The 27,785-nt window shown below is 38.7% G+C and overlaps 1 protein-coding gene and 1 non-coding gene across 2 annotated transcripts; one reads left to right on the forward strand and one right to left on the reverse strand.

The window, feature by feature from the left end:
* Positions 1-428: 428 nt before the first annotated feature.
* Positions 429-500, reverse strand: Trnaq-uug (transfer RNA glutamine (anticodon UUG)). The gene has a single exon. It is a non-coding gene; the product is annotated as a tRNA-Gln (tRNA).
* Positions 501-5,726: 5,226 nt separating this feature from the next.
* On the forward strand, positions 5,727-27,444 carry LOC140238073 (cullin-1-like). Its single transcript, XM_072317996.1, has 19 exons — positions 5,727-6,204; positions 6,923-7,088; positions 12,050-12,217; positions 14,226-14,276; positions 14,709-14,799; positions 15,437-15,600; positions 16,012-16,174; positions 16,887-17,017; positions 17,372-17,479; positions 18,337-18,492; positions 19,038-19,169; positions 19,550-19,744; positions 20,418-20,549; positions 21,764-21,856; positions 22,384-22,437; positions 23,681-23,748; positions 24,280-24,385; positions 24,883-24,996; positions 25,431-27,444. Exons 1-19 carry the CDS (start codon positions 6,056-6,058, stop codon positions 25,509-25,511), a joined length of 2,322 nt encoding a protein of 773 aa, XP_072174097.1. The 5' UTR covers positions 5,727-6,055; the 3' UTR covers positions 25,512-27,444.
* Positions 27,445-27,785: the final 341 nt, after the last annotated feature.

Below are 27,785 nucleotides of genomic sequence, written 5' to 3' on the forward strand. Positions count from 1 at the left end.
TATGAATTCTTGAAGTTTCTGCTCAGTCACAGCTGGATGCAGAAAACTACTACAGCTTGTGATGTCACATTTGTACAACGATAATAAAGAAAGAATAAAGAAAATTCAACACATTTTCACTTTTCTTGCATAAAACAAGAACATCCGACTTCTCTCTTTCAGAGTGCAGGGGGAATAATATTACTCTTAACATTCGTCTCAGTAACAAGTTGAAGAAATTGGGAATGTGCACTTTATTCACATGCCAAGCACAAGCAAAACAAAATATGAATATCTCAGTATTCATTCAAATATTTGGAAATTGTTTCTGCACAAAGTCGCATGATTGTTATCTTCACATTTTACACACAAAGTCTAAAGCAGAAGAACGTGACAAAAAAAAAACACAAAAAACTACCCCAAAAAACTAAAATGTGGCAAAACAGAAGAGGTCCCACCGAGACTTGAACTCGGATCGCTGGATTCAAAGTCCAGAGTGCTAACCATTACACCATGGGACCACGGTTGAGTTGCAGGTTTGAAATAAAAATAATATACTCAAAATTAGTCGACCAAATAATTAGATACTTAATTTTGTCTCCAGTTTCGAGCTTTCATTCGAAGAGTGATATGGAAAGTGGAAGTTGAAATGTAATGGATAGAACTATTTATTAGTGATTATTGGAATAACATGCTTTCCATATCTCTTTGTACAAGTATCTATCACACACACAACCATTTTTGTTTTGTTTCCTATCATTCTAGCCTTTTGCTGTGCACTGCGCTATACTATCTTAGTCAAATACTAGTACTAGTACATGTACTGTTGCACAGGACAAGTACAGGTCTCGTGCATCTGCGATATGTACCGTACCAGGAACATGCGATGACTTTCGGAGCGCGTGCGTGCGTGCGACCCACGGGTACTAGTGTCAGTTTTAGCTCGCCGATCGCACATAGCAATTGCGACAACGATGAAAATTACGTTCCACGGCACGACCCTAATGCATAGCGTATTGAGAATTGACCGAGACTAACTACCTACCCGATCTACCGTCCGTACCACTACACTGCGTATATATTGGGGCTACACATCATTTGCGCCTGTTCCAATCTACTAACTTGAGAAACACAATGAAAGACGTATATTTTGGCGATCATTCAACGGGTGGATTTCGAATGAAGGTACTGAGTGCAGTAGTAAAGATGATGTTGTATCTGTAAGTGGTAAGATTCTGTAATTGTCACTTCTACTAGACTGATTTCGAATGGCTCTGAGTCTGATGTCATAATGAAATCTGGGTTATCGTCCTTCACTTGGTACTCGGTCGGTCACTGTGAAGTCAAACGCAAGCCTGTGCATGACATGTCGATGTAAAGTTGTCTAAAACAAGATCTCTAGTCTATTTACTTGTGGGTATTGTGATACTTGATGGGGGGGGGGGGGGGGCTTCTTCTCAGCGTTAATTTACATAATCAAGCAGTTGACTGAATTCGTAAATTGTAGTCTCGACCATGGCTACACTGTCACTGTCACAAAACGAAATGATCGATTTACCGACAGCCAGCCATCACTCGGCAGTCTCCCAGTGTTTGAACTCTCTGTGAATACGGTATATCTTGCTAGGCAATCTAAATTTGTTCTTCTAAGTATGGCATACTGAGTATAGATCCAGGCAATCATGTACTTTATGGCCCTATATTATTGGTAGTAATGGCGGTACCAGGTTCCCCGTGTGCCAATGCCAAGGACGCCTGTGATATCCCATGCATGAACCACCACGCACTGAGCAGCCAGCAAGCTTTGCTGACATGGAATCTAACGCCAGTTACCATCAAATCGCCATTTTTTTAAAAGGTTATGAAACATAACAGATAAAACTGATGTTTTATCCTTTGATGATCTCATCATGTGAAAATCAAAAATTTCACCTTTCTCTTCCAGTTCCATGCAGTTTGAGATGAAAACAACTCATTAATTTACAGAGAAAAGCATCATGTTTGGTATTTTCCATCCAGCGACCTGACAAGAGTACTAACGTTAGCAATGAGTCGCCAGCAGCGTGCAGTTTGCATCCTCAGATCCGCATGCACAGCCTTGTGCTATTTTTTTATAAAGATTGTCAAACATATTAAACACTGCCCTAGAAACAAGTAAAACTAATATTTCATCCTTTGATAATCTCCTCATGTGAAAATTAAAATTCTCACCCCTTTCTCTTTCATGCAGTTTGTGATAAAAAAAAAAAAAAAAAAAACGCCAGCGTGCAGCTCAGGAGTACCCAAGCGGCGCGCACATGGAAATGATTGCTTTTAGCATTTGCAGATTATCAAAAGTGACGCACACGCCGCACACACTATGAAGCACTTCAAATTAATTAGTGCAGCGATGGACAGGTTTTGCAGTCAGAGATGCAAATTTTGCCCCATGGACATTGCGTGATGTATGGATTGTAATACCAAATTTTGATAGACTTAAGCAATCAATTTCATGTAAGTGAAATGTAAAGTTTGAGGTAGAATATGAAATTTTTGATTATTTTTAGCTATTTCCAAGGGTGTTGCTACACATGTATGAAATTGTATGGACTCTTCAGATGCCATGCAAAGCATGGTAGGTTTGACTTGTATGCTTGTTTTGAGGTGGAAGGTAGAACATCAACATGGTCAATAATACTTAACAAGGTCAAACAGAAGCAGATCTTCATCTTGATTGTTGAGATTTGTGACGTTTACCCAACATCTCTTAACTCACAAACAACTTGTCTGATAATTTTTGGTATGATGCTCTAGTATATGATCCATTATATGCCAGCTACTATGTATCGATTATCACATATTTGTTTTACATGTAGTGAGCAACATTTTGCTCGATAATGGAGATACATGTGTCATAATTGATCTGCGGTTATACCTCTCCATAAACATGGTAATGTATTTCTCTTTCAGAAGTTTACAGCGTACTGCAGCGCTGACAAAATGAATCAGTTCCCAAAACTTCCAAGAGGCAATTAATGCTGCAGCTGCAGCAACTTTATACATTTCTCCACTAATCTGCAAGATAGACCTGTGATGTTTATCATTAGCACCCATTTTGTTCTTTTTTTTTTACAAGATGGCAGGATAATATGTCTCTGGACTGCATATTGAAAATATTTGTGATCTCCTTACAAAAATATCTTCATACATGTACCTTGATTTTATGTGAATCTAGAACAATAGCTTGTACATGTTTGTTTATTTGGTGTGGTCTGTGTCAATGATGCATTTTGTCAAACATCACACCACACATTTTTCAAATATTCACACTGTTTGGACAAAATCCCCTCAACTTGAATGTACTTCTGGGCATAAAGTAGAGAATTCTGTGAATTAGCCTATCCCATAAATGTCCACATTCACACAACGTGATCCTATGTCATCACAATTTTTATGCCTCCACCAAGGAAGTGGCCGGAGGCATTATGTTTTCGGGTCGTCCGTCCGTCCATATGTCCGTACGTCCGTCCGTAGGTCCGTACGTCCGTCCGTTTTGTTTTTGTTGATATCTCAAGAACCGTTATGTGGTTTTGCATCAAACTTGGTATGAGGGTATATCCTGGGGGGATGATACTTTTTTTTTTATTTTAGGGTCACGGGGTCAAAGGTCACAGGTTATTTTGTGAAAAAAAGAAATTTCATGTTTTTCTCCATATCTCGCAAATGGTTCAAGGTATCTTCATGGAACTTAGTATATATGCATGTACCAATGGGCAATGATCATCTAGGGAAGTTGGGGGTCATGGGTCAAAGGTCAGGGGATCAAAGGTCAAGGTCAACTCCTCAAAATATCACTACTTTCCTTATATTTATGCAATGCCTGAAGGATTTTTTTTTTAACTTGATGTATGCATTTATAACCCAATATATATTCTGTGGGAAGTTTCTTGCCAAAAGGTCAAAGGTCAAAAGGTCAAGTGAAAGTGCTAAATTGCACTTCTTCCTCCATATCTCAAAAGTAACTGAAGGTATTATCATGAAACTTACATATTTATGCCTGTTTTGCCTAACAGTGATTCTCTTTGGAACTGTGAGGTCAAAGGTCAAAGGCCAGGTTTAGATAATACTATTTTACTATTTGATACTGAAATTATACTTTTTCTCAATACCTTGAAAATTACTCAATGCATAAACTTATAAAAGGGTCAAATGTCAAGTAAAAATCATCAGTTCCCCCAAATACCTGCACTCTGACATTTTAATCATTCCAATTGAACCTAGTTCTAGGAAAGTAAACACTCAGCACATTTGTGGCAAACCTGTCATTTTAATATTTTGCCAATTGTGTGAAACTGTCATCACACATTGTCAAGACATTGTACTATAGACCTATTAGGAGAACCATGCATTATGGCGGAGGCATACACCAGTCGCCGTAGCGACATTTCTAGTTACAGTGATAAACTGAGCTTCTAGCCTTTGTTTTTGCAACATTCACATGATTTCCAGAAAGGCATATAAAGATAGTCATTGAAATAGCAGAAAAAGAATTTTAGCAATTGCTGTATCAATAGGTTATTGTGGATTATTTTATAACAGCAACCAACAGGATTTGTAGCAGGCTCCATGTCATTGTATGCATTTTTGCTGAGTCATGAATCCAGTGGTTGTACAATTATGCATGGAATTTAATGGAAATCAAGTCATTCACATAACAGTGACAATTATCTCAATGCTGATATTGTTCCATTTTCATTTCATGCATTACAATGTCTTGATCTTATAAAACAGTACATGATTATCTGTGTAGCTTTGTATAAGAGACATTCACAGTTTTTGTTGATTTCTTCTGTCTAGGTCAACTAAGACAGAAGAGTTTGTGCCACAGTTCCTCAGCTGATGTTGCATTGTTGGACACCATGGGAACAGTAAGTGCTTTCTTAACAGTCCGTTATGATGCATTTGTCTCAAATGTCTGTATGCTGTTCTTAGATTGTTGTATTTAACATGAAACATGTCTGCTGTCAGCCATGTAAACCTCTTTGTACAAACATACTGTAGTGGCAGTCAGACAGGTCAAAGTATTTTGAATGTGTTGTGACAATCTGTATAGAAGCATGCTGTTACCATGGTCAATATAAATCATGGTATGTGGAACACTCATCTACAGTGTAGTGCCACCATTGACATGTGCATACTGAATAGTAGTTGTGATTTGTGCAGATGCCTACATGGCAAAATGCCTTAGATAAGATATTGTAAAACATGTTTTGAGACTTTGTGCTGCCCGCTTTCATCATTGCTGCAAAGAAAAAAAATAATAAGTTACAGTTACCTTTCAAATGCTGTACAGGACAAATTTTTTGTTACTTTTATTGAACTGAATGTGGCAAGTTATTGTGGACTCCACTTCTTGTCTTTCTGTGTTTTCCCATGATTGGTGTTCATTTTACTGTGATCCATTTTGCATTCATTTGGTTCATAATTCTGATAGATTTTAGAGAAACTTAAACTTTGTTTAGTGCAACTGGGCCTTGGGTTATGCGATCCAATAACCAGTATAATTTGTTTAAGGTTGTCTGGTTAGGATGACCTAGAATGTTTTTGAACATCTTTATCCATGCATAGCAGCCAGTGTTGGTCAAAAATCATTCTGAGAGGAGACAGTGATTGTGAGTCTGATTGTGGGTCTATTTTTTATTACGATTGGGATTGTGATGTCTCACTGTAATGTGATATTCTTTTCTTTCTTTGTGCTACAGCAACAATGACATCACTGACATCACTGACATGTTCACAGAATCAGATGCTGACATCAAGGGACGGCTGTACTCTATGGAAATGACAATCAGATATGTGGATTTCAGCTAGAATCTGTTGAGGTGTGGCCAGTGTTAATATCAAGAAGGTGGTAAAAGAAGGGTTTGCCAATACACGGCATAAAGCAGAGGGAAAGAATCATTTGTTGATCATCTACAGTGCTGCTGACGGAGACGCCAGAACAGTCCCCAGACTCCATTTGAGGAAGCCTGTGTGATCTACGTCACTTCTTGGCTTGTGCAACTCCTAGGGGACATTGACTCGCACATATACCAGGATGGCGAGACCACAGAACAGCAAAAGCCAGAACCCACACGGGTTGAAACTGACTAGCTTAGACCAGATTTGGGACGACTTGCGAGCGGGCATCCAGCAGGTTTACTCAAGTCAAGCCATGGCCAGGAAGCGGTACATGGAGCTGTACTCGTATCCTTTCTAACATACCTTGAAATTGAAAGGAAAAGGGGTCCTGTCCTGACCTGTTTACCATTCAAAATTTATGTTTAAGCATTTACCCCCCCCCCCCCCCCATGTGTATCTGCATGCATATTGTATTTATGTTGAAGATGTAGACTAGCAGAAATGAGATTAAGGGATGTAGGCATGAATATTTTGTATTAGATAGATGAAGATACATGTAGAGTTATGAGCATTTTCAGTGTTAGCAAACAAAAGGAGGCCAAAGCATAGCCCTCTTTTTATTTATTTTTTCAATCTGTTTATGCCATCCATCTATCTATCCATCTATCTTTTAGTCTCTGTCAGTCCATCTGTGATCTAAACATCCGTATGACGTATGATTATAGATGATGGTGATGAATGTAGTATGTTGTAGTATGTTTGTTATGATGGACAGTATTTGTGGAATAAAGGAACAACATTGATAAGCCATTGGTATAAATACAGCACAATATTACTAATTGACACTGACGATTTATTGTAGGGTTGAATTTGTAAATAGAGCTGGCTTTTAATAGAAATGACAGGTTGACAAAAAATATAAAATAATTCCCCACCATAATGCCAGCAGATCTCCTGCAGTACAGCAACTGCAGATTCACATTTTGTCTTTCTCTCGCAAATTGTGACTTTGGTAAAGTAGAGTTTCAGAGAAGGTTCCTTGACTGGGATGTCTCTGCTCCAGCTATGTATATAATTACTGCACAAACGTCAACCAGCTCCAGCAGGCACGCACATCATCAGCCAAGAGTAAGAAGGGCACAGTGCAAGGCGGTGCGCAGTTTGTGGGGCTAGAGCTGTACAAGAGACTGCGGGACTTTCTTCGAGATTACCTTGTCAGTCTGAGACAGGTAAGTGCTGGGGAGAAGGCGCCCCTTTCTTTTCCAAAGCTTACCTTCTTTTCTTTCCTCCAAAGAATTTAATGCAAACACACACTTACAACCATTTTGCCATAATTAAAACCCGTTATATGGGACAATTTACAATTGAGAAATTTCACGTTTTGTGCAATGTGATACCAGTTAAAAAAAAAAAATAAAAAAAATCACAGAAGGAACGTTCATTCCCCTGCATTGTGCCCATTTCCTTTAAAGTCCTTGCTCCTATTGCTAGCATATAATGGAATGCATATTGCATAGGATATGGAATACATATTTATTCACTGAATGAAAGATCAATCCCATGAAAATATTCACATCTGTATTAACTGCTTTAACACCAAGAACTACAACTACCTGTAGTCAAGGAACAAGTTAGTCCAGTCACAGACAGATGTGACTGTTTATTCTTTCACTTTACTATCTGATCTTGCTATCTGTTTTGTTTTGTTCTTTTTGGTGTGTTTTTTTTCCCCGCCACACTCCATATATTTCTATTGGTTTGTGTGTGGGTGCACAGTAAAAAGTGCCATTTTTGTGTCTTACATGACAAATAGCTCACAAAGATCAGTATTGTAGACACAGTATTGTATGCTGGATTGTGCAGAGCAATCTGAAAAATGTGTGTTGCAGCTGGATGAGTAGAGTCTGCAGCCATAAGTTATGGAAACGACCAGATGCTTGTGAGAAGTGACAGGAACTGTGGAAATACCACTTTATACATTGTATACAGGTACATTTATTGTTGAAGCGTGAACATTGCTGCAGGTATAATTCCCCACTGAACAAAGTTGACCACATATTTTTATGTTCAAAAAAGTAAAATCAAACAAAAAGAGCAGTCAAGGTTTTATCAAAATTAGACCTAAGATGGGAAAGTAATGTAGAATTTCACATGTTTTTCACAAAACAGGGATACTTTTAGCTAGTTCATACAAAGATCAAATCAGATGATGATGTTGTGGCCTAAAAACTTGATAGTCAGCTGATTTGCTAATGTGGTTGCAACCAGTATCATTATCCAATAAAGACATAAGAAGCTGTAAAATTCAATATCATACAGCTGTAGGTGTAATTTCCTATGTTTTGTTTGTCTTATTGTACCTCATTTATCAATATGGAGTGACTTTTAATGGTAGAGATACAAATAAACTGATGTCTTGAGTTACTGGGAATGTTTTTACAAGGTTATCCATTGCCTGATCATATGAAACCAAATTTATGAATGTTGACAAGGGATAATAGTGCACTTTGTCACCATAAAACCATAATAAATCTGAAAATGAATGAATTAGGAGTAAGCATTTCTGTGTTGCTGCCATTTAATTTACAGCTATTATACACATAATTCATAATGCAAACATGCATAACTAGCAAATATTCATTATGTTATGGTTTGGAGCAGAATTACCCAATTCTGATCAGTCACCAAGAATGTTGTTCCTCCTGCTGTGTCAAGCCTGCCAACCTTGAAATTTAAAAGTTGGAATGGATGGAAAAACATTTTGCCAAATACTGATTCTATTTTAATATTCGCCCATGTCCTGTGCATCACTGTTGAAAGGGATGTCACAATATTTGGAGCTGATGGAAGCTTCTTTCACAGATTCGGTAGAATATTACATTTTTATCAAATGGGAATACTTGTAGTTGGCAGGCGTGATGTGTAGAAAGTACCAAAGATTGATAACTAGTTCTGTTGGCCGTGACAAGTAGGCCTACATCCGAAACAGAAGTGTGACATGAATTTACAGAAGTTATAATACAACATCTCGACGTAATCGTCATCACAAAATAAGACTATGTGCGCTCAGATGTTCATTAACTGTGATCCAGTTGCACATGGTGAATGGCGCATTGCACAAGTGGCATTAGATGGCAAGACTACAAACCTGTAGTTGTCACAGCACATTATGCTTGGCTTCAAAGACTTCCTCTCCAGTGTTATCATTATCATGATCAAGATGATAATGAGGTTTATTATTATCATTATGAGTGACTGTTTTAGTAATTTTTATCATTGAAATCATGTTAATTGTTACAATTTCAATTTTTATCTTTAGTGATCGTTATTACCTTTTAATCTCTAAACAGTGTTATGCTACTGACTGTGCAATTATATACTGGCACTCTAAAATGAAGTCATTGCCAAAAGATATCCCATCTGCTACCAATTATCACCCTGTAAATCCTGGTTAAAAAACAAAAACAAAACAAAACAAACACCCATTGTGCTCTTAAATCATCAAACCAAATAAGACAGCATTGCCTTTTAAGGTATACTGTTTTAGCTAGTCACTCACGTATAATACTCTGAATACATTGTGATGCAAAGCAAGAAAATGGACAATATTATTCAGCCAGAGGCTGTAGAGGAAACACCAGTTTTGTCCACCAAGGCCACTGACATGACGATGTTGCCTGGTGATTCATGCATCTGCATGCCATATATGTAAAATGTGGATTGTCCAGAAACCAAGCAGCTATCTCCTGGCCTGTTAAGGGTCAAAGGTCAGACAACTAAGTCATAATCAATCAAGTGTTGGCTTATGGTATTTAAACAACCTCCTGTCATTTATACTGACTGATATCTGTATATATCATGGTCTGCAATGTACAGAAGCTTCTTTAACACCTCCATGTGTGACTCATATGGATTGTACTGTATTATCAAGGAGCTATTACACACAATAGCTCCTTGGTATTATGATTTCAGAACAAGGAATGTGGTACATGCCATGAATTTATTAGTGTTCACTGTGCAGTAGTTAGTTCATTCAGGTTTTTTTTTTTCCCCCTCTAAACCATGGCTTTCCAATCCCAGTAAAAATCATGCAATCATGTCTCATATTAGTAGATAGGGCCTAAACCTTGCTTTCAGAGATTATGTGAGGGTAAATAGTACCGACAGTATTTTGCAGTGCATGCAAGTATCATATGACAGATTCCTGAAGTGTATTCCCTACTCATTGATGCTACAATGTACATTGTATACAAAGAAAGAGGATTGTTACTTGCACATACAGTACGGTAGACCCAGGTGCAGGTATGCATTTATTTGTCCGTCCTTATAACACATTGCACCCATGATTACAAAATGTACCCCTTACTGGAAATATCCACAGTGTATTTCTGCTCATCAGGTGGCTAGAGACTTCAGAGGTGTTTACTGTATTGGAAAAGCTGCCTCCATTTTATTCTGTGAAAGCAGTGTTACAGGTTATCCAGCACCCTATTTATACAGGGCATTGAGTGCTTTCCTGATGCACTGTAAGCTCTTTATGAACACACAATCAGCCCTGAAGTTATGCCCCTCTTGAGGCTAGGTCACCATTATGCCCCCCTAAGCCATTCTATGTGTGGTCTTGGTGCACAGTGATTCTCCCTTATGAACAAACTCGGGGGGGGGGGGGGGGGGGGGGGGGGCACAAGTTCAGGCAGAATGAGCTCCTGTGCCCAACTTTGTATATAAACAGAGTTCAATTGATTAAATGGCGGCGACTGTACTTTGCATGAAATACCAGTCAGAGGTGGAATATGAACGAGGAAGTACTCATGTGTATGCATGTATAGCACATTTATTCAGCACACAGTCTACAGATATTTCCGTACGCAGCACCAATTTTGAATGGGAGAGAGAAAGAAAGAGAAAAGAAATGTAATAGAGAAACAGCAAATTTGCAACAACAAAAAAGATATTTAGGGCATGAGGAGAAAAGCAAGAACGTGAATTCTGTATGCGATGCAACCCTGTTTGTCTCTTTGAAAAACAGTACACCTCTACTAGTAGAGGAATTCTATCAAAATAAGTGTCAAGGGATCTCATATGGCAGCATTATGCATGATTGATGTTTCCAAGTGATACATTGTACATGTATTTGGGAAAAATCACGGAACATTGTCTAATATTTAATGTATGACACGATGGCACAATACATTTGTAACATGTGCAATCATATAATGTGTAGGCCATTGTGATTCCTCTTCTCATTTGGAGGTGACTTAGTTTGGTCTCCTGTTGGCTGTAGACCATGTGCCAGTAACAAACATATTCATCTGCTCATTATAATGAATGTTTCAGATTGTATACGATGTAGTCGTCAACCACTGAGGGGTTCTAATGATAAGTTGTCATTGGCATATGAATTGTTATATAATAGTAATGATAATGATAAAGACATTTATATTGCACAGCTACTACTAGTAAAATAATGTTTTGATATACTCCACTGTTTATTACAAAATAATAGTCGTGACATACATTATTCAAACTCAAACTGTTCAGTGAAGTTACGTGTAGATGGTGGATAGATAAAGGAAAGCCCACTGATGTGTGAATTCAGTTGTTGTTTGATATAGATAGATTATCTGTTCAAATGTATATTGATGATATGCCAAACTGAACATTACTATACTTTGCAGTATCTTGACTGGCTTTGCAGTACTCAAGGAATTTTCTTTCTTGATTGAGATGTAACTGACTCTTAAATTGAAGTTGTTCTTAGTATCGTCCCAAAAGAGAGTAACAGATGGTGTTGTTAGTTTTTCTGAGCAGTTCATTAGATATATGTGGCATAAAAACCTCAATGTTGATGAAGTGAAAGTTCTGTACATATCACACCCTTTTCTGTACATATCACACCAAGGGTGTGATATGTACATGTACTACTCCCTTCATATGCAATTTCATCAGTATTTGATAGATGTACATTGTATTTATTTTTTTATTTTACATTTTATAGAACTCCATTTTTCAGCGTACTTGATGCTGAAAGTTTTGTTTTTGTGTGTGTTTTCCGTTGACTTGTAATGTCATAACGCGTGGTCGGAGTTACTGTCATATCACAGAGTTCTGCCTGCTCAGATCATGTCTTCTTTTTGAATGTCAAGTGGGCTGGTGTTTAACCAAAACTTTCTTAAATGTGTTTGCACAGGATGGTTCGGACTTGATGGATGAAAGCGTTCTCACGTACTACACCAAGCGATGGGAGGACTACCAGTTCTCCAGCAAGGTTCTCGACGGCATGTGCTCCTACCTCAACCGGCACTGGGTGCGGAGGGAGTGTGATGAGGGGCGAAAAGGCATCTATGAAATCTACTCGGTGAGTTCTCCCTCCCTATGGTGTTGTAGCCTGTCATTTCTTTGAAACCCATGTGTGAATTACAAGGGACTTGCACATTGAAAATTCTCCTGGTAAAGCATTTATGCCTCTGAAAAAGGCATGCTTTCAGGTTGTCCCATCTAACCCACATCTCCTATTATCAAGATTTCAGGAAAAAAAATGGATTTTTTTTTTTTCCTTTTGTCCCTTTTTTTCCTTTTGTCTGGTATGCAACATGACGTCGGCAGTATTAGTTTGTAGTGTTGCCATTCTCTTGGGTTGACAGAGGAGTGTTGGCACAGTTACCGGTACTAGGGCTCACCACATGGAGTGTTAGACATCTTGGCCCGAATTCACAAAGGTGGTACAAAAGAAACCATGGTTTAAACCATGGACAAAAACCATGGAGCGCCAAGTGTCGCACGGAATATTTTGTTACGAAATTGGTCATTTCGTCAGCAAAATGACCGTTTCGTTAACAAAATTATCATTTCGTGGACGAAATGTTCATTTAGTTACAAAATGGTGTCATTTCGTTACAAAATAATCATTTCATCAACGAAATGACCAATTTCGTAACGAAATATTCCATGCGACACTTGGCGCTCCATGGTTTTTGTCCATGGTTTAAACCATGGTTTCATTTGTACCACCTTCGTGAATTCGGGCCCTTGAGCCCAATTACGTTGTAGATTTGATTTTGGCAAAAGCAGTCAAGTTCAGAGGTCAAAGATCACTGAACTTTGACTCCCAATGGCATTTTTCTGCTGTAACATCATATATGAATGTCAAGTGGTACTGGTAATATGAGTTGGTAGGAAGGGTAGAAATGAAGTGACAATTATTTCCATGGACAGGGATGAGAAGTCAAAGATAAGGTCACCAGAATTTAGCTAAGATGTCATTTTCTGGCCATAAGTTCCATTAGGTGTAAGTGCAATAGTTATATCATTTGGTGTAATATACAGTGCACTCCTGTTACAACAAACATGGTTATAACGAAATTCCGGTCACAAAGTAAAAATGAAGGCCACAACATTAACCACTCCATGTATTTCTATTGTTTATTTGTTCTGTTATAACAAAATTTTGATGTAACGAACAAAAACTGCCAGTCCCGAGGACTTCGTTAAACGGGAGTCCACTGTAAATATATTGGAAAATGTTTCCTTTGTACAGTGAAGGGTGAAGGGATGGTATAGTATTAGTTTAGGTGAGGATTCAGTTTTGAACTTTTTGTGAGATACTTACACACCACCTAGTAAAATGTTAAAGAGCATACAATTCTAAGAGGAATTCAAAGTTTATTTGATGAAAATTGGTTTTGAAATGGCTGAGATATCCAACTGTATATAAAAAAAAAGTAAAACAATACTTATTAAAAGGTGGGTCCCGCTTTTTATTATGATCGCTTTGTTTTGGATATTTCAGCCTTTTCAAAACTAATTTTCATCTGATAAGCTTTGAAGTACTCTTATAATATATGCTCTTTCATTTGATTTCATAAGAGGTTTCTCATTATTTCAGAAAATTATCAAAAAAGTGTGAAACCTGAAGCCCCATCTCAACCAAACCTGTACCATCTCTGTAAAGGTCACTCTTTGGTTGGTGATCACGATCAATGAGTTTCATCAAAATGTAAATGAAGGTACTTGCTTTAATGACAGATACATGTATAGTGATTGTGTGAGAAGCAGAGGCATCCTAGTTGAATGTGTACTCTTCTGTTCTTTGTATAAGATCAACAATGTGTGGATTAAACTTGTATTTTCTTGGAAAGGTCATTTTGTGTGATGATGATGATCTAGCATACTTGATCAGTATTTTTCAAATTTGTGGCTTCATTCACATGCCTCAAGGGGACTGAAGGTCTCTTGAATGAAAGTCATGCTCCTGGCAGCCTGCTGCTGCACATGTCATGTGGGGAGTATCATGTTTTCCTACATGTACAATCATTGGACTACAAAATCAATTGTTCTCATGGAATCTTGTGTGTATACTTGCACAGCTTGCCCTAGTCACATGGAGGGAACACTTATTCAAGCCACTCAACAAACAGGTAAGACTTTTTGATTTTACAGATGGATTAGAACAATATTCAGGTGTATTTCATAACTTAAAAAGATATTTAGCTAGGGCCCACTCTTTTAAGCTTATTATGCAGTACATGAAAATCCTTTCTCAGAGTATGTATTTTACTTTCTCCTTTTCAGAGGTCTCTTGAGTGAAGCATTACAGTAGTATAAAATGTTTTCTCACTTTGTTTCATGTATCACTTAGAACTGAACTAATATTCATGTTTTGGTTTGACTGTGCAATATCTGTGATACTGTAATCATTGCATGGGGAAAAAAAAAGAATGTTTCAGGAAATAGGCATGCATATTTGCAACGTATTTGTTAGATGAAGGGTTGACAAAAACCAATGTAATTTTGTGCTTGCCAAATAATCTACTCTGTCATTTGTCTGCCTGTATCACATTGTCAAACAGGTCACCAATGCTGTCCTGAAACTGATAGAACGGGAGAGGCATGGGGAACCCATCAACACACGACTCGTCAGCGGCGTCATACAATGCTACGGTAAGAGGCTCGATGATGTAGACTTGGACCGCAAACGACTTCTAAGAACCTAAACTTTTCATAAGTATTTAATCAGTGGAAACTTTCTTTTTTATTCATTCTAATTCTTGTAGAAAGATGAAGAAAGATGGTATAGCAGGTGGCAGGTGCTGAGGATATTAGGCCAGATTTCCCCTTTTGGAGGCAACTTGTCTTGATTATTAAAATCTTGATTCAGCTTCTGTGATGAAGATGCAGTTAACTGAAATATTAAGCATTTGCAACAATTAACAGTTGTTGGGATTGTGAAAACGATGTTGCTGTAATCAGTGGTCCTGAACTTCAGTTTAGACAGAAAAGTGGAGCAAAATTCCAGGTACCTTTGGTGTACATTGTGTTGCTTTGCATGTCTTGTGTGCCAGTGTGGCACTGCAATGATTTTCATCGTGTGCACTCATCTAAATAGACATAGAGTGATATGTCATAATTTGTAAAAGATCAAAATCATGACAGTCATCTGTGGACCCACACTGTATTACGAAACTACATCACATTTTTCAAATTGCGATTATTTACAGGGCGTATAGCTATGATATGTATTGTAGCCTGCAATAGATGTACGTCTTACTCAATCCATCCTTGTCTTATTTTTCCTTAGTTGAACTGGGTCTGAATGAGGATGAACCAACTGCCAAAGGTCCAACGCTAAGTGTTTACAAGGAGTCGTTTGAGAGCCAGTTTCTGGCAGAGACCGAGGGCTTCTACACGTCTGAGAGTACAGAGTTTCTACGACAGAACCCAGTCACTGAGTACATGAAGAAGGTAGGTTATCATAACCAGGCAACGGGAGACAATGATTACAAGATCTCACTTGACAAATATTTCCCAGTTTTATTGATAGGAGTATGTGCTTGACATGCAATAGCATCATGCAAAACGAGTTGATTTTTACGTCGAGTTCAACGGAAGAAAGTGTGCCTCTTGTTGCACTGATTATACTCTTCTGCTACAAAAAAGAAGCATTGCTTTCCTGCACTTCAACAACTGTGTCTTCTATTCGTTCAGTCATGGGATCTTGATGTGGAAATGCCAATGCAGCATCATTCTGGGTATGTAGCCCTAACGCTGGTTCTCGCTTCGTAAAAAGTCAGTAAAATATATTGTGGTGCTCACTTAGCTATTGTCCGTGGGGACCAAGTTTTGAAGATGTCCTTTTTGCCATCACCTTTTCAGGCTGAGATGAGGCTACTGGAGGAGAAGCGGCGAGTCCAGGTCTATCTCCACAAGAGCACCGATGATGAGCTGGCTAAGCGCTGCGAGCGGGTCCTCATCAAGAAGCACCTGGACATCTTCTACTCGGAATTTCAGAATCTCCTTGATGCCGACAAGAATGACGGTATGGACCGATCTTCAAGCAGAGCAAGCAGTGTTTTTAGTGTCTTTCTTTATTTCCTGTGGCTCTAGTACCATTGTACTGGCACTATGAATGTGTGTTTCTTCGTGTATTTGCGATCTATCTGTATTCCTTTTTTAACTATCCCTCAAGGTACTTCTCTTTTTTGTTCTTTGAAAACTCAGAATCCATCCCATGATACTCAGTTCCATGATACTCAGTTTGGAATATAACAGGCTCATTAACTGATTAGATGTTGGGAATTCTTTTTTGTGTCCTTTATCGTCAGCATAAAAAAATTCAAGTTTCGATTCCCAAACTTTGCTCTTGGCAGAGTAGCTCAAATAGTGCCAGATAGATTTTGAAAATGTGTAGGAGAACAGATAATGATAGACCCAAGAAGTACTGAAAAATTTATGACAAAGTCTCTTTGTGGTCAAGAGTCATAGGTTGTGGTTGTGTTCTTTAAATTTCCTGATCACTTTTCTTTATCATTAGGAAGTATATTCATATCTTTGAAACCCTGAGCGACAAGATTTCCCTTGCCTTGCTGTGATGATTTCACATTATATAAGTTGACGAAAGTTCAGCGATACGCCTGTGTAGCAGTGCTCTTGAAGTTCAGCGATACGCCTGTGTCGCAGTGCTGTTGAGTGCATGACACTGGCACGCCCTTTGCTCACATGCCGCTGCTGATGTGTGCTTCCTTCCACAGACCTGGCCAGGATGTACAAACTTGTGTCCCGGATACCTGATGGCCTGGGTCAGCTGATGACCCTACTGGAGACCCACATCTGTAGCCAAGGCCACGCTGCCATCGAGAAGTGTGGAGAAGCCGCTGTCAATGTGAGATGATCGGTCATTCCTAGAAGAGAAATATTGTACAGTATAATCCATGTCATCACTGTTTGAAGATACTGTGTGACGTTATAATTACTCAGTTCCAGAAATTGATCAGCTTTGTTGATTGAGGTGTATAGCTGATGTTCGAATGCATGAAAATGTAATCCAGCATGCAAAAATTGTGGGAATTATACTTTCACTGTCAAAAAGATCTATGACAAAGTATCACCATGCTAATGAATTATTTTGTAAGGGTTTATTTTAACACTTCTGTCTGTAGGAAATATTGAGTGTTGTGAATCTGGTCGCTCACTGAATTTTAACTGTGATTTGAAATGTGTGTATTTGCCTTTGCAGGACCCCAAGTTGTATGTGCAGACCATCTTACATGTTCACAAGAAGTACAATGCCTTGGTTCTCTTGGCTTTCAACAATGACTCGGGCTTCGTTGCATCATTAGACAAGGTAAGTGTCCCTGTTTGTGTCGTTTGATTATTCTGATCTTTGGTGGTTTGACTTACCAAGGGCAGTTCACATTTTAGACCTGGTTCCCTCATTTGTTACAGAGATGACTAGCTAGACCTCTTGACAGGCTTGGAACCCGACTGGGCAAGTCCAACCTGCTTGAACAAATTCACTGATCTCAGAAATGCTCATGCATAACCATTGTATGTTAAGGTCCGACTGTGGATGTGGACAGCTGTGACTTTGTGTAAACTCCTAGATATTGACCAGTTTCTGACACCTATTGAGGTCCTACTGTGTAAAATGTAGAAACTGCTCATGCTTTGGAACTGATTGAGAACCTGTGATGTGATTGGATACATTTTTTGTGGGGGGAGGGGATGTTGGGGGAGGTGTCATCTCTACTGTTATTGTTAGCAGGGATGTCTTTATATGATACTGTTTACTCTCCATAAGTCTCTGAAGGATATGTTCGCGTTATTATACTAGGACTAAGAAACTGTCATTGATAGCATTGATTATCTCAGTAATGGGATCATTTCTGTGCATCACATATCGCAAATTGCAACAAATTATGGCAATATTTTTGTGTTTCATATGAGATAATTGAATTGGGCACTTAGCATCTCATGACACAGTAACCCCCCCCCCCCTTTTTTTTTATTTTTCAAAGAAGCTAAACTTCCCCTTGGCTAACCTTTTCAGTTAGAACAAGAAAGGCTCGTTGCTGATCTGTGGTTTATGCACTTCTGAATTTGCATCAATATGCCTTGTGGTCCATCCCCAACCTAACTTAGTTTTCTGGTTTGACAATCACAATGTCAGAATAATTGGTGCTTGTTGTCCTTTCTTCACAGGCCTGTGGGCGATTCATCAATAGCAATGCCGTGACCAAGACTGCCAACTCTTCCAGCAAGTCGCCGGAGCTGCTAGCTAAGTACTGCGACTCCCTGCTGAAGAAGAGCTCCAAGAACCCCGAGGAAGCAGAGCTGGAGGACACGCTCAACCAAGTGGTAAATGGGTCCTCGCCGTCTGCGCACCAGTACATCCCTGAGGCAGATATATACAGACGGATCCCCTTATGTCATTTTCCCCTATCCATGTTCTAATCTTGTGCCCAACAATCACCATTCTGTGTTTGATTTCAACTGTGCATGCAGATATATGTTTGTTTCCAGAAATTTAGTTAATTCAACATGACAGTTAATCACATGTCCATCTTCTGACTGTGTATTCATAATCATAGGCTGCAGATGATCCCTTCATTTTGTTGGCTCTGCCTTACACTAAATAAAAAGTTTGATTGTAAAATGAGATAACTCCATTTGTGTTGATTTGAAATATGTGCAGTTAAAGCTGCAAAAACAAAAAAATAATACCAAAATATAGAATATTTTTAATCATAACTTAGAGTATTCTTTGTTATGTAACAAGTGAGGTATCACTGGAAAGGTTTTATTTTGTCCTGTCTGATGATGAACCTACTTCAGAATTTATGAAAATAGTACTTAACCTGTTTTGTGCTCAAACTCTTTTAAATGTTTTGCCCTCGTTTCAGATGGTTGTCTTCAAGTACATCGATGACAAGGACGTTTTTCAAAAGTTCTACTCTAAGATGCTGGCTAAGAGGTTGGTGCACCACAACTCTGCCAGTGACGATGCCGAAGCCAGCATGATATCAAAGCTGAAGGTGAGAGAGTTCATCTGTCATTCGAAACACTTCATTGTGGGATTTATTTCACTGTTTATAACAGATGCTTCCGTAGATGCTAAACAGAACTAAAGAACATATCTTGTACCCAGGAGGTTTTCATATTTACAGTGTACTGCATTGTTAAATGAGAGCATTTTGTTGAGGAAGTTCACATATTGACATGAGACACAGTGTTTTGCCAATGGGGAAACTTCCGTTTGTTTGTGGCAGTTAGTCAGTCAGTTAGTGGTAGATCTGTTTTGATCATTTTTCTTGGTGCTATCTGAGCATCATCAATGTGTATGCCAGCTTTTGCTCTGCAATCTTAATGTCAAAATTTTCGTAACTTCTCCTCCCCCTCCCCTCCAATATTGCAGCAAGCATGTGGGTTTGAGTACACATCTAAGCTGCAGCGGATGTTCCAGGACATCGGGCTGAGCAAGGACCTGAACGAGCAGTTCAAGAACCACCTGGCCAGCAGCGAGTCGCTCGACATCGACTTCAGCATCCAGGTCCTGTGCTCGGGCTCTTGGCCGTTCCAGCAGGGGTGCACTTTCAACCTCCCCAGCGAGGTATGCTGCATTTAATAGTTTAGAACAACAACAACAAAATGTCCACAACTTTTGTTAATTGTATCACTTGTGTAGTACTTTCATAATAGGGTGCTATGCTAGGCGACAAGTGGTATTTTGAGTTGGCATAGCAAGCAAGTACTATTAGCTGTCTTCACAAGGACATTGAAATGGTTCCACAGCATTCATAAAATAATATTTTACTGTGGATAATCATGATGTCCCTAAGCAGGGTTTCCACCCTGGTGTTGCAAGTGACAAACATTTTATTTACATGACTTACACTTCAGCAGGATTTTCTTCTTTTTGCAGAGAGCTGCATAAGTTATGAATCACTCATACTCATGCAATACAATGTTTTGTCAGTATATAATACTGGGCATATACTTCAGTAGCAAATTGGAAACTTACCATTTCCAAAACTTTTCACAATTTTTTCTTCAATTTGGCAAATATCTTTGCATGAGAGAAAACTTATATTAAAGATTGATTTGACCAGCATATAAAGGAAACTTATCAGACATGAACAAACATGAATGCATAAATCAGGTCACATTTTTAGCAATTGAAGGGAAAGCAATGAACTTTCTTTTAAAAGAAAAGAAAATGTGTATGCTTGTTGCAGTCTCCGAAATGCACACCACTGATAATGCCATTGGGGTTTTGATTGCAGTTGGAGCGCAGCTTCCAGCGCTTCACCACCTTCTACGGCAGCCAGCACAGTGGCCGCAAGCTGATGTGGATCTTTCAGATGTCCAAGGGGGAGCTGGTCACAAGCTGCTTCAAGAATCGATACACATTACAGGTGAGAGAGAGCAAAGAGCAGCATACTGTGATGAGCTTGTTGTCATTTTTCTCAACATTCTAACCCTGTCTTCCAACTTCTCTTTTACTTTAAAACCAGAGACATTTGCAGCATGAAACTTTGGTGAATCGGAACCAACTGCCATTTTCACATCATGAGACTTTCGAAAATTTGCTTACCGTGAAAAAATAATGGTTATACTACATCATACTTGCCAACTAGTAAGATTTTATCAGATTCAGTAAGATTTTTTACATAAAAAATAGCAAAATCAGATTTTCTGTCAGAGAAATCAGATTTTTAAAAAATATTCAGATATACCTTTTATGTGTATTTTCTTAAGATTTGACCGAAAGTAAGATTTTTAACTTCAGTTTGCATAGAAAATAAGATTTTTGCAATCCATGAGTAAGATATTTCATCTTGAAATGTTGGCAGGTATGCTACATGTATTAGTAACACAGGGATTTGTTTAATTTTCATGTGCATTCCACTTTCATGATTCTTGGCGCCTTGAGAAATTCACAAAAGTTTCTTGCACATGGAAATTTATGGTATACATTAACCTGAATATTGCTGGAAATCGTACTAGTAATAATGTGAGTACATATTATGCCAAGTTATATAGGTCTAATCTTTAAAAGTAAGAACAACCAAAAACCTGTTCCTGATACATGTATAACAAGCGTGTTTTGTACTCATCTGAAATCATGAATAGAACTGGTTTTTCTCAGATATCAATGTGACAGCTATAGATGGATGAGTGGGGGTGAATGATGAATTTGCCATAACTATTCATAACTTGCTGGGAGCAAAATATGGTATTTATTTTTAATCTCATTCCATTGAGTAGTAGTCATGCTCTGTGATAATGGCTGATTATTACTTTAAAACTAGAAATGTTCGCTTGTGTTTTAATTTTGTGAATTTTGCGAGAACCAAGGTTTGCAAAATTAGAATGCATGCAAAAGTTCTGCTCTCCACTACATGCATTGAATGCCAGTGGCAAAAATTTCATGCTGTGAAAATATCTAGCTTTACAGTACTTAAACCATGGAAAATTTGACACATAAAATAAAAGAAGTGGGTATGTTTAGAGATGTGCTCTGGTGTTTTGTTCTCTAATACGACAAGTTCTGTAGATTCTTATATTTTTGGATTTTCTCTGAAATGTTTGTGCTCATTCATTTTATTATTTTGTATTTTCTATCCAGGCATCAACATTTCAAATGGCGGTGCTTCTGCAGTTCAATGTGTCCGACTCGTACACGATACAGCAACTTCAAGAGAACACCCAAATCAAGATGGTAAGTGTTCCCATCTCAAGCTATGCCACTCTTATCTTTCATTTTTCAAACCTTCCTCATAATGTCTTTTCCTTTGCTTGAGCACAAAAGTCTGCATGCAGACACTACTGCAAAACCTAATGGGAAAGATGGTAATGACGGAAATGCAATTGTATATTCATGTGAAAGATTTAAGTGCAAAAATGATGTGTAATCTTGCACATAAGGCTGTTGAGTATGTATCTTAAAAATTTTAGGAGTTTTGCAGTTTGATGTGTTGATATTGACGTTACTGGTACTGTATGTTTTTAGAGTAGAACAGAACTTGCTGGTTATATCCAGTGTATCTGCCATTTTGAAATGTTTGCAGCATGTGCACAGGCTTTGAACTCTTTATATGCGGTGTATATATTACAAGAAGGTTTGAGTATCATCCTATGTTAATGATATAACATCGTACAATCAGAACAGGATCTTTTTCATGAGAGACAGTGAAGATGTATGGCATCCATGAATTTGTCAATGATTTTTTTATTTCTTTTCAACAGGACATCCTGACACAAGTCATTCAAATTCTTCTGAAGTGCAGACTGTTAGTTGGGGTAAGTTGATTTGGATAAGAGAACACCTGTACTAATGGGTATTTTGAACATACTTTTGTTATATTGGATATATTGTTTTTATTTTGTTTGTTTATTTGCATATATGTGACCCTGCATCACAAAACCAACAAAAAGTTGCCAGACATGGATTCTTAATTAAGGGCAGATTCTGAAAGAGCAGACTCTAAGCTTTAAAATGATGTGTAACTCAATTCAAATGGACTTCCCTAACCTATCTAAATACTGGAAAGAAAGCACACACTCAGGAAAAGTGTGAACTGAGAAAAGAGGCTCTGAAGTACAGTGTCTATTCAAGCGCTTAATCTTTACCAAACCGTGCTGGCTGTGCAATGAATGGGACAAAAAACAGGATGTAAACAACCGGAGCAACAACAATAAAGGGATTATCAGATTAAGCTGAAATTAAGCATGCTTTATCAACACATTCTGTCCATAATTAATGCTAACTTTCAAAGCAGTAGCATTATCTTTTTCAAAGTTATTAGACTTGAAAGTGAAGAGTATGCAAAGGATTTCAAGAAATGAAAGGGGGCCACTAAGACATATCTGATCATTCTGCTCTCCCCCAAAAAAGGGTCGTAGAAAAACTGCTCAAAACACACTTTCCCATTCATGTTATGATCCGAAACTTAATAATAATGTAGAAGGATAGCTCTTTCAGAAAACATGAAAAACTCAAGATTGACTCGGTTGACCCATTTCACCTGTTTTGAGTCCTCATGTAAAATCAAGGGGTGCGACTTTTTATTCGTTTTGTGATGCACGGTCACATATGTTGTGAATGAGTGTAGGATTATAAAGGTAAGCGTTCTCCTCATTTTAAACTTTAACAGCAAGTACTCATGTGAGATGTGTTGATGCATTTTATGGGAAGTCCTACCCACAAGTTAGCGAGAAAACAGTTATGTGTAAGGCCTCTGAGTTAATGAATGCTTGCAACTGTGGGGGTATTGTCCTTAGAATAACATTGTGGTACATGGGAACCTCATAACAAGCTGCCTGGGACTGCTGAATTTTCTTGATTTATCAGATATTTTGATATACTGGGTATCTTGTTATAATGGGATAAAAACCAAAGGGGATAAAAGGGATGAGACCTATCAAAATAACTTTGTTATAACAGGTATTTTACTGTAGTAGACCTTTTTTTTTAATGAGGTTCCTCTGTGTTACCAGCTGTAGTCCTAATGTGCCATTTCTGATTGCCGCCCTCTTTTGCCAGGAGGGGGATGATGCAGATGATGAGCTCAAACCCACGACAGAAGTCAAACTGTTCCTCGGATACAAGAAGTAAGTCTGGCATGGTCGCGATATCTTCCCAGCTCTCACAGACCTCACTCAAATGCAGTCATATGAGTAATTTCATGCCAAAAATAATCTAAATGACCATTCTCCCCCACCCCTCTTTTTGACTGGATTGTGGAGTATCGACATTTTCTGTTGTTGATGATTGTATTGTGCCAACAGTTTCCCTTGACAGTCACGATGTGATTGTTTGTACCTTGAATGTTTGAAGAGCAATTATAAAGGAAGTAGGCAGCCATATTTCATTGTTTCCTAACAGAGCACCATCAGATGTTCAGTATTTCAGGAGAAGAATTCAACCACATCATGGTTCATGTATTAAATGCTCTAGATAGAGCCAAATGGAATTGACCTATTGAGATATCCTTGCAAGCAAACTTCATCTCCCACCAAAACGGTTGTGTAATCATATTATGTAGACAAAGGTCAGGTCAGCCAACGAGTCTGGAATAGTAATCCTGTGAGGTACCCCTGTGAGTGATGCCTCTGCCCTCGTGTGTATCTCTCCCTCTCCAGCAAAAAGCTGCGGGTCAACATCAACGTCCCGATGAAGACGGAGCAGAAGCAGGAGCAGGAGACAACTCACAAACACATTGAGGAGGATAGGAAGCTCCTCATACAGGTGAGAATCCTTCCTGACCAAGCTCCCCATAAACTTTCCTTAACCTCCTTAACCAGTGTCTCTTTGTGCTGTCTTTTGGGTGAACTCAAACTCTCTTGTAAATTGATACATAATTTTGGAGTGGTGTTTCCTACATAGAAATAATTATCATTGTAAATTACAATGAACACGGATTTGGTATCTGGATTTTTTATTTGATATCGTGTGGATGTTAACTGTTATGTTACCACATTAAGAAAACAACCTCTTGCCCTGTTTTAGATATTTGATACTTTGATTGTAGCTTAAATTTTTTTTTTATATGGATGATGTTGTGAGAGGCAGTTTTAAAGTTAGTTGATGGAATTGTCGAAAGAGAGGACTTTTTAATGTTTATTACCAACTGGGGGAACAGGTGAGCATGGTTTACCCTATATGTTTGAAAAGTCAGTATTTAGCTTCACATATCCCTGCTTCATTGTTTAATGATTAAGTGTGAATCTGTTTTTTGTTGGCAGGCTGCAATTGTCCGTATCATGAAGATGCGCAAGGCGTTGAGGCACCAGCAGCTTCTGAGTGAGGTGCTGACACAGCTGTCCAGCCGCTTCAAGCCCAGGGTGCCGGTCATCAAGGTGAGTGCACTGGTGAAAGGTGAGAGTGAAATAAAAAAACACCTGCTGACCACTGAAATGTGACAGGCTGTGTGCTTTGAACAATGGGGGTGGGGGGGGGGGGTTGAAATGGGGAAAAAGGAAAGTCAGCGGGAAAAAAACAAACTAACACCCACATATGGAGTGCACCTGAACAACTCAGATTTTAGTATAGCAAGCATTGTCTGGCTAGTAATCACAGAACAAGAATTTACTCATTCTGCTGTTTCTTTTTATTATTTTTATTTATTTTATTTTATTTTATTTTTTGCCTTGTGAAGACAACATGCTCTGATTTCATTCACACAATGTGACTTCTGTGTTTAATTCATGGTTTAATCGAAAATCAAAATATCTTTTTTAGATGATATGCATATGGTTGACCAACCTTGTCTTCTTCTATTCTTCTCTCTCAGAAATGCATTGACATCCTGATTGAGAAGGAGTACCTCGAGCGCGTTGACGGAGAAAAGGATATGTACAGCTACCTGGCGTAGTCGTGGTTTCTTCACCGCGGACTCCACCCCTGGACTAGAGAGAGAGAGAGAGATGGAGGGAGAGAGATAGAGATAGAGAGACTACGGCATGCCGCCCGTCGTAGACCGATGTGATTGGACTTCATCATATCAAAACGCTCTGCTCCTATGCAGTGGGGCGGTATAATAAGCTGCCTTGAATAGTGCGAATCTGAATGCAGTTTGTGCTGCCAGACTGCATTACGTTTTTTCTTTTTCCAGTTGAAGTTCTTCAAACTGAATTCCTTCTGACATTCTTCAGATGCTGAGTGAACATTTTCATTATTCTGTTCACAACTTTTGGCACTGGGAGGAAAGGATTGGGAGTTTGTTTATCTCTTTTATTATTTATTTTTTGGGGGGTCAAATTTGTGATGAGAAATTGATGTGGGTATAGCGTTGAGGGCTCGTCATTGAGTTTTTGAATATATTTCAGTAAGGGTGTTGGTGGCGCAACCAGCCAGGAAAATGTGAAAAGTCTACAATTAGAGGTGTTTTGTTCTCAGTGTGACACTATAAGTAGCAAGATGTCACGGTGCTGAAATCTTTGCACAAGGCACCGTACAGACATTCACATTCATGCTTGATAATGAGTGCGTTCATCTTGTGGCATCAAACTTGAAAAAGATGTTCCAGAGCAAGTAAATGCAAGCAAAGTTTGTGAGGACACATAGTTTCTGTCTTCATCTGACCAAAGAATTCATACAATTTCATTATGTAAAGAGAGGAATACAACGTACAAAAATAGAAAAGTGCACTCCTTTTTTGTCTCCAAGGGTGCCAGAGGCATGAAGTTTTCAAGCTGTCCATATGTCTGTCCATCTGTTTGTGTCTGATCTTGTTATCACGGTGTAAGACTGAAAATTTAATGGATTTACCTGGTGCATAGCCCAGGTGTGCTACATGAGTTGTGGAAGGGACGATCAGAGTTTTTTGCCAAAAAACCCTCGAGTCAAAGGTCAGACTTTGGCAAAAATAAGATTTTCATCTGTACATCCATCTAGGAATGTCCAATTGTAATATAATTGATAGAAGTGATAGAGATTAATAGACAGGTGTGTGAACATAAAGTAGTTTGAGGTCAAAGGTCAAGGTCAAAAGCCACTGCATTTTCGTTAAAATTGTGATAACTTTTGTCTGGGATGACCTGTGGTAATATTATCTGGAAAAGCTAGATGTAACATAAACAATTACCATAGTTTCAGAAAGTCTCCCAAATTTTGCTTAAATCATTTTCTGGTAATATGCTACTAGGTAACCCAAATAATTGTGTAATTTGCCCCAGTGGACATGACTAAATTGAGAATTTCCTACGTTTGGAGGGGGTTCAAGGTCAGTCATGGAGCAGTGGTGAAGATCAATGTATGTATAGCTGATGCAATGACATGGGAGAATGCTGGAAATCTTATGGTAGAAAAAAAAAACAGATGAGAGATACTAATAGTAAACAAGCACATGTTATGTTTGTTGGAAAAAAATCAGTGGTGTATTATGCTTGTTCCTTCATAGAGCAAGACCAGTGTATATTGCAGTGAACGACTGAACGTGGATGTGAAAAAGTGTAAGGCGTTTCTGATGATTTAGCCTTGGAAACTTTTCATTGTGTATTCCCCGTGGCCACCAGTTCCGCAATGAAATTGCAAGGTCGCCCTCCGGTGTTGCCTTTGTGCACTTCCCATACCATCTCGACAAGCTGTGCCGTAAGAGTTGTGGGGCTTTTGTTTTTACCATTTCCATCTTCGTCAAGTCTGCAGTCACCTCAGACTATCCTTGCTATGTGTGGTCGAGGAAAATAAATGCCAAAATGTAACACTTTTGCACAGATGAGGAAGATCACCGCTTGTACTAGTGTACCCTTTGCATTAATCTCCATCCGTTGAGAGAGGACAAAGATCTTACCTGGTATGCACTGGAGCAGGGGTGGGGGGGGGGGGGGGGGGTGGGGACTTGAGGGGGAATGGTTAAGAGCAGCAAAGCATAACTCTCGTCTGTTATGAATATTCCATCATTGGAGACTTGAAACAAGAAAAGTGCACCTATGCAAGTATACTTTCTTTTTTTTCCTGGCAACACAGATTTTCTGTGCTTCCGTCGCCCTGTTTTCATCATTTTGCTTCGCACTAGAGTACAAGCCGGGTTCAGTATGTAGTTGGTATGTGTGTCACTTCACAAATACAGACTCGCCAATCTTCAAGTCCTTTGTTCGCTTCTGTGCTTTGGGTGAATTTCTCCAAATCAAGTGGCAAAAAGGTGCAT

This window comes from Diadema setosum, chromosome 14 (genome assembly GCF_964275005.1).
Source record: "Diadema setosum chromosome 14, eeDiaSeto1, whole genome shotgun sequence".
In the NCBI taxonomy this organism is placed as follows: Eukaryota; Metazoa; Echinodermata; class Echinoidea; order Diadematoida; family Diadematidae; genus Diadema; species Diadema setosum.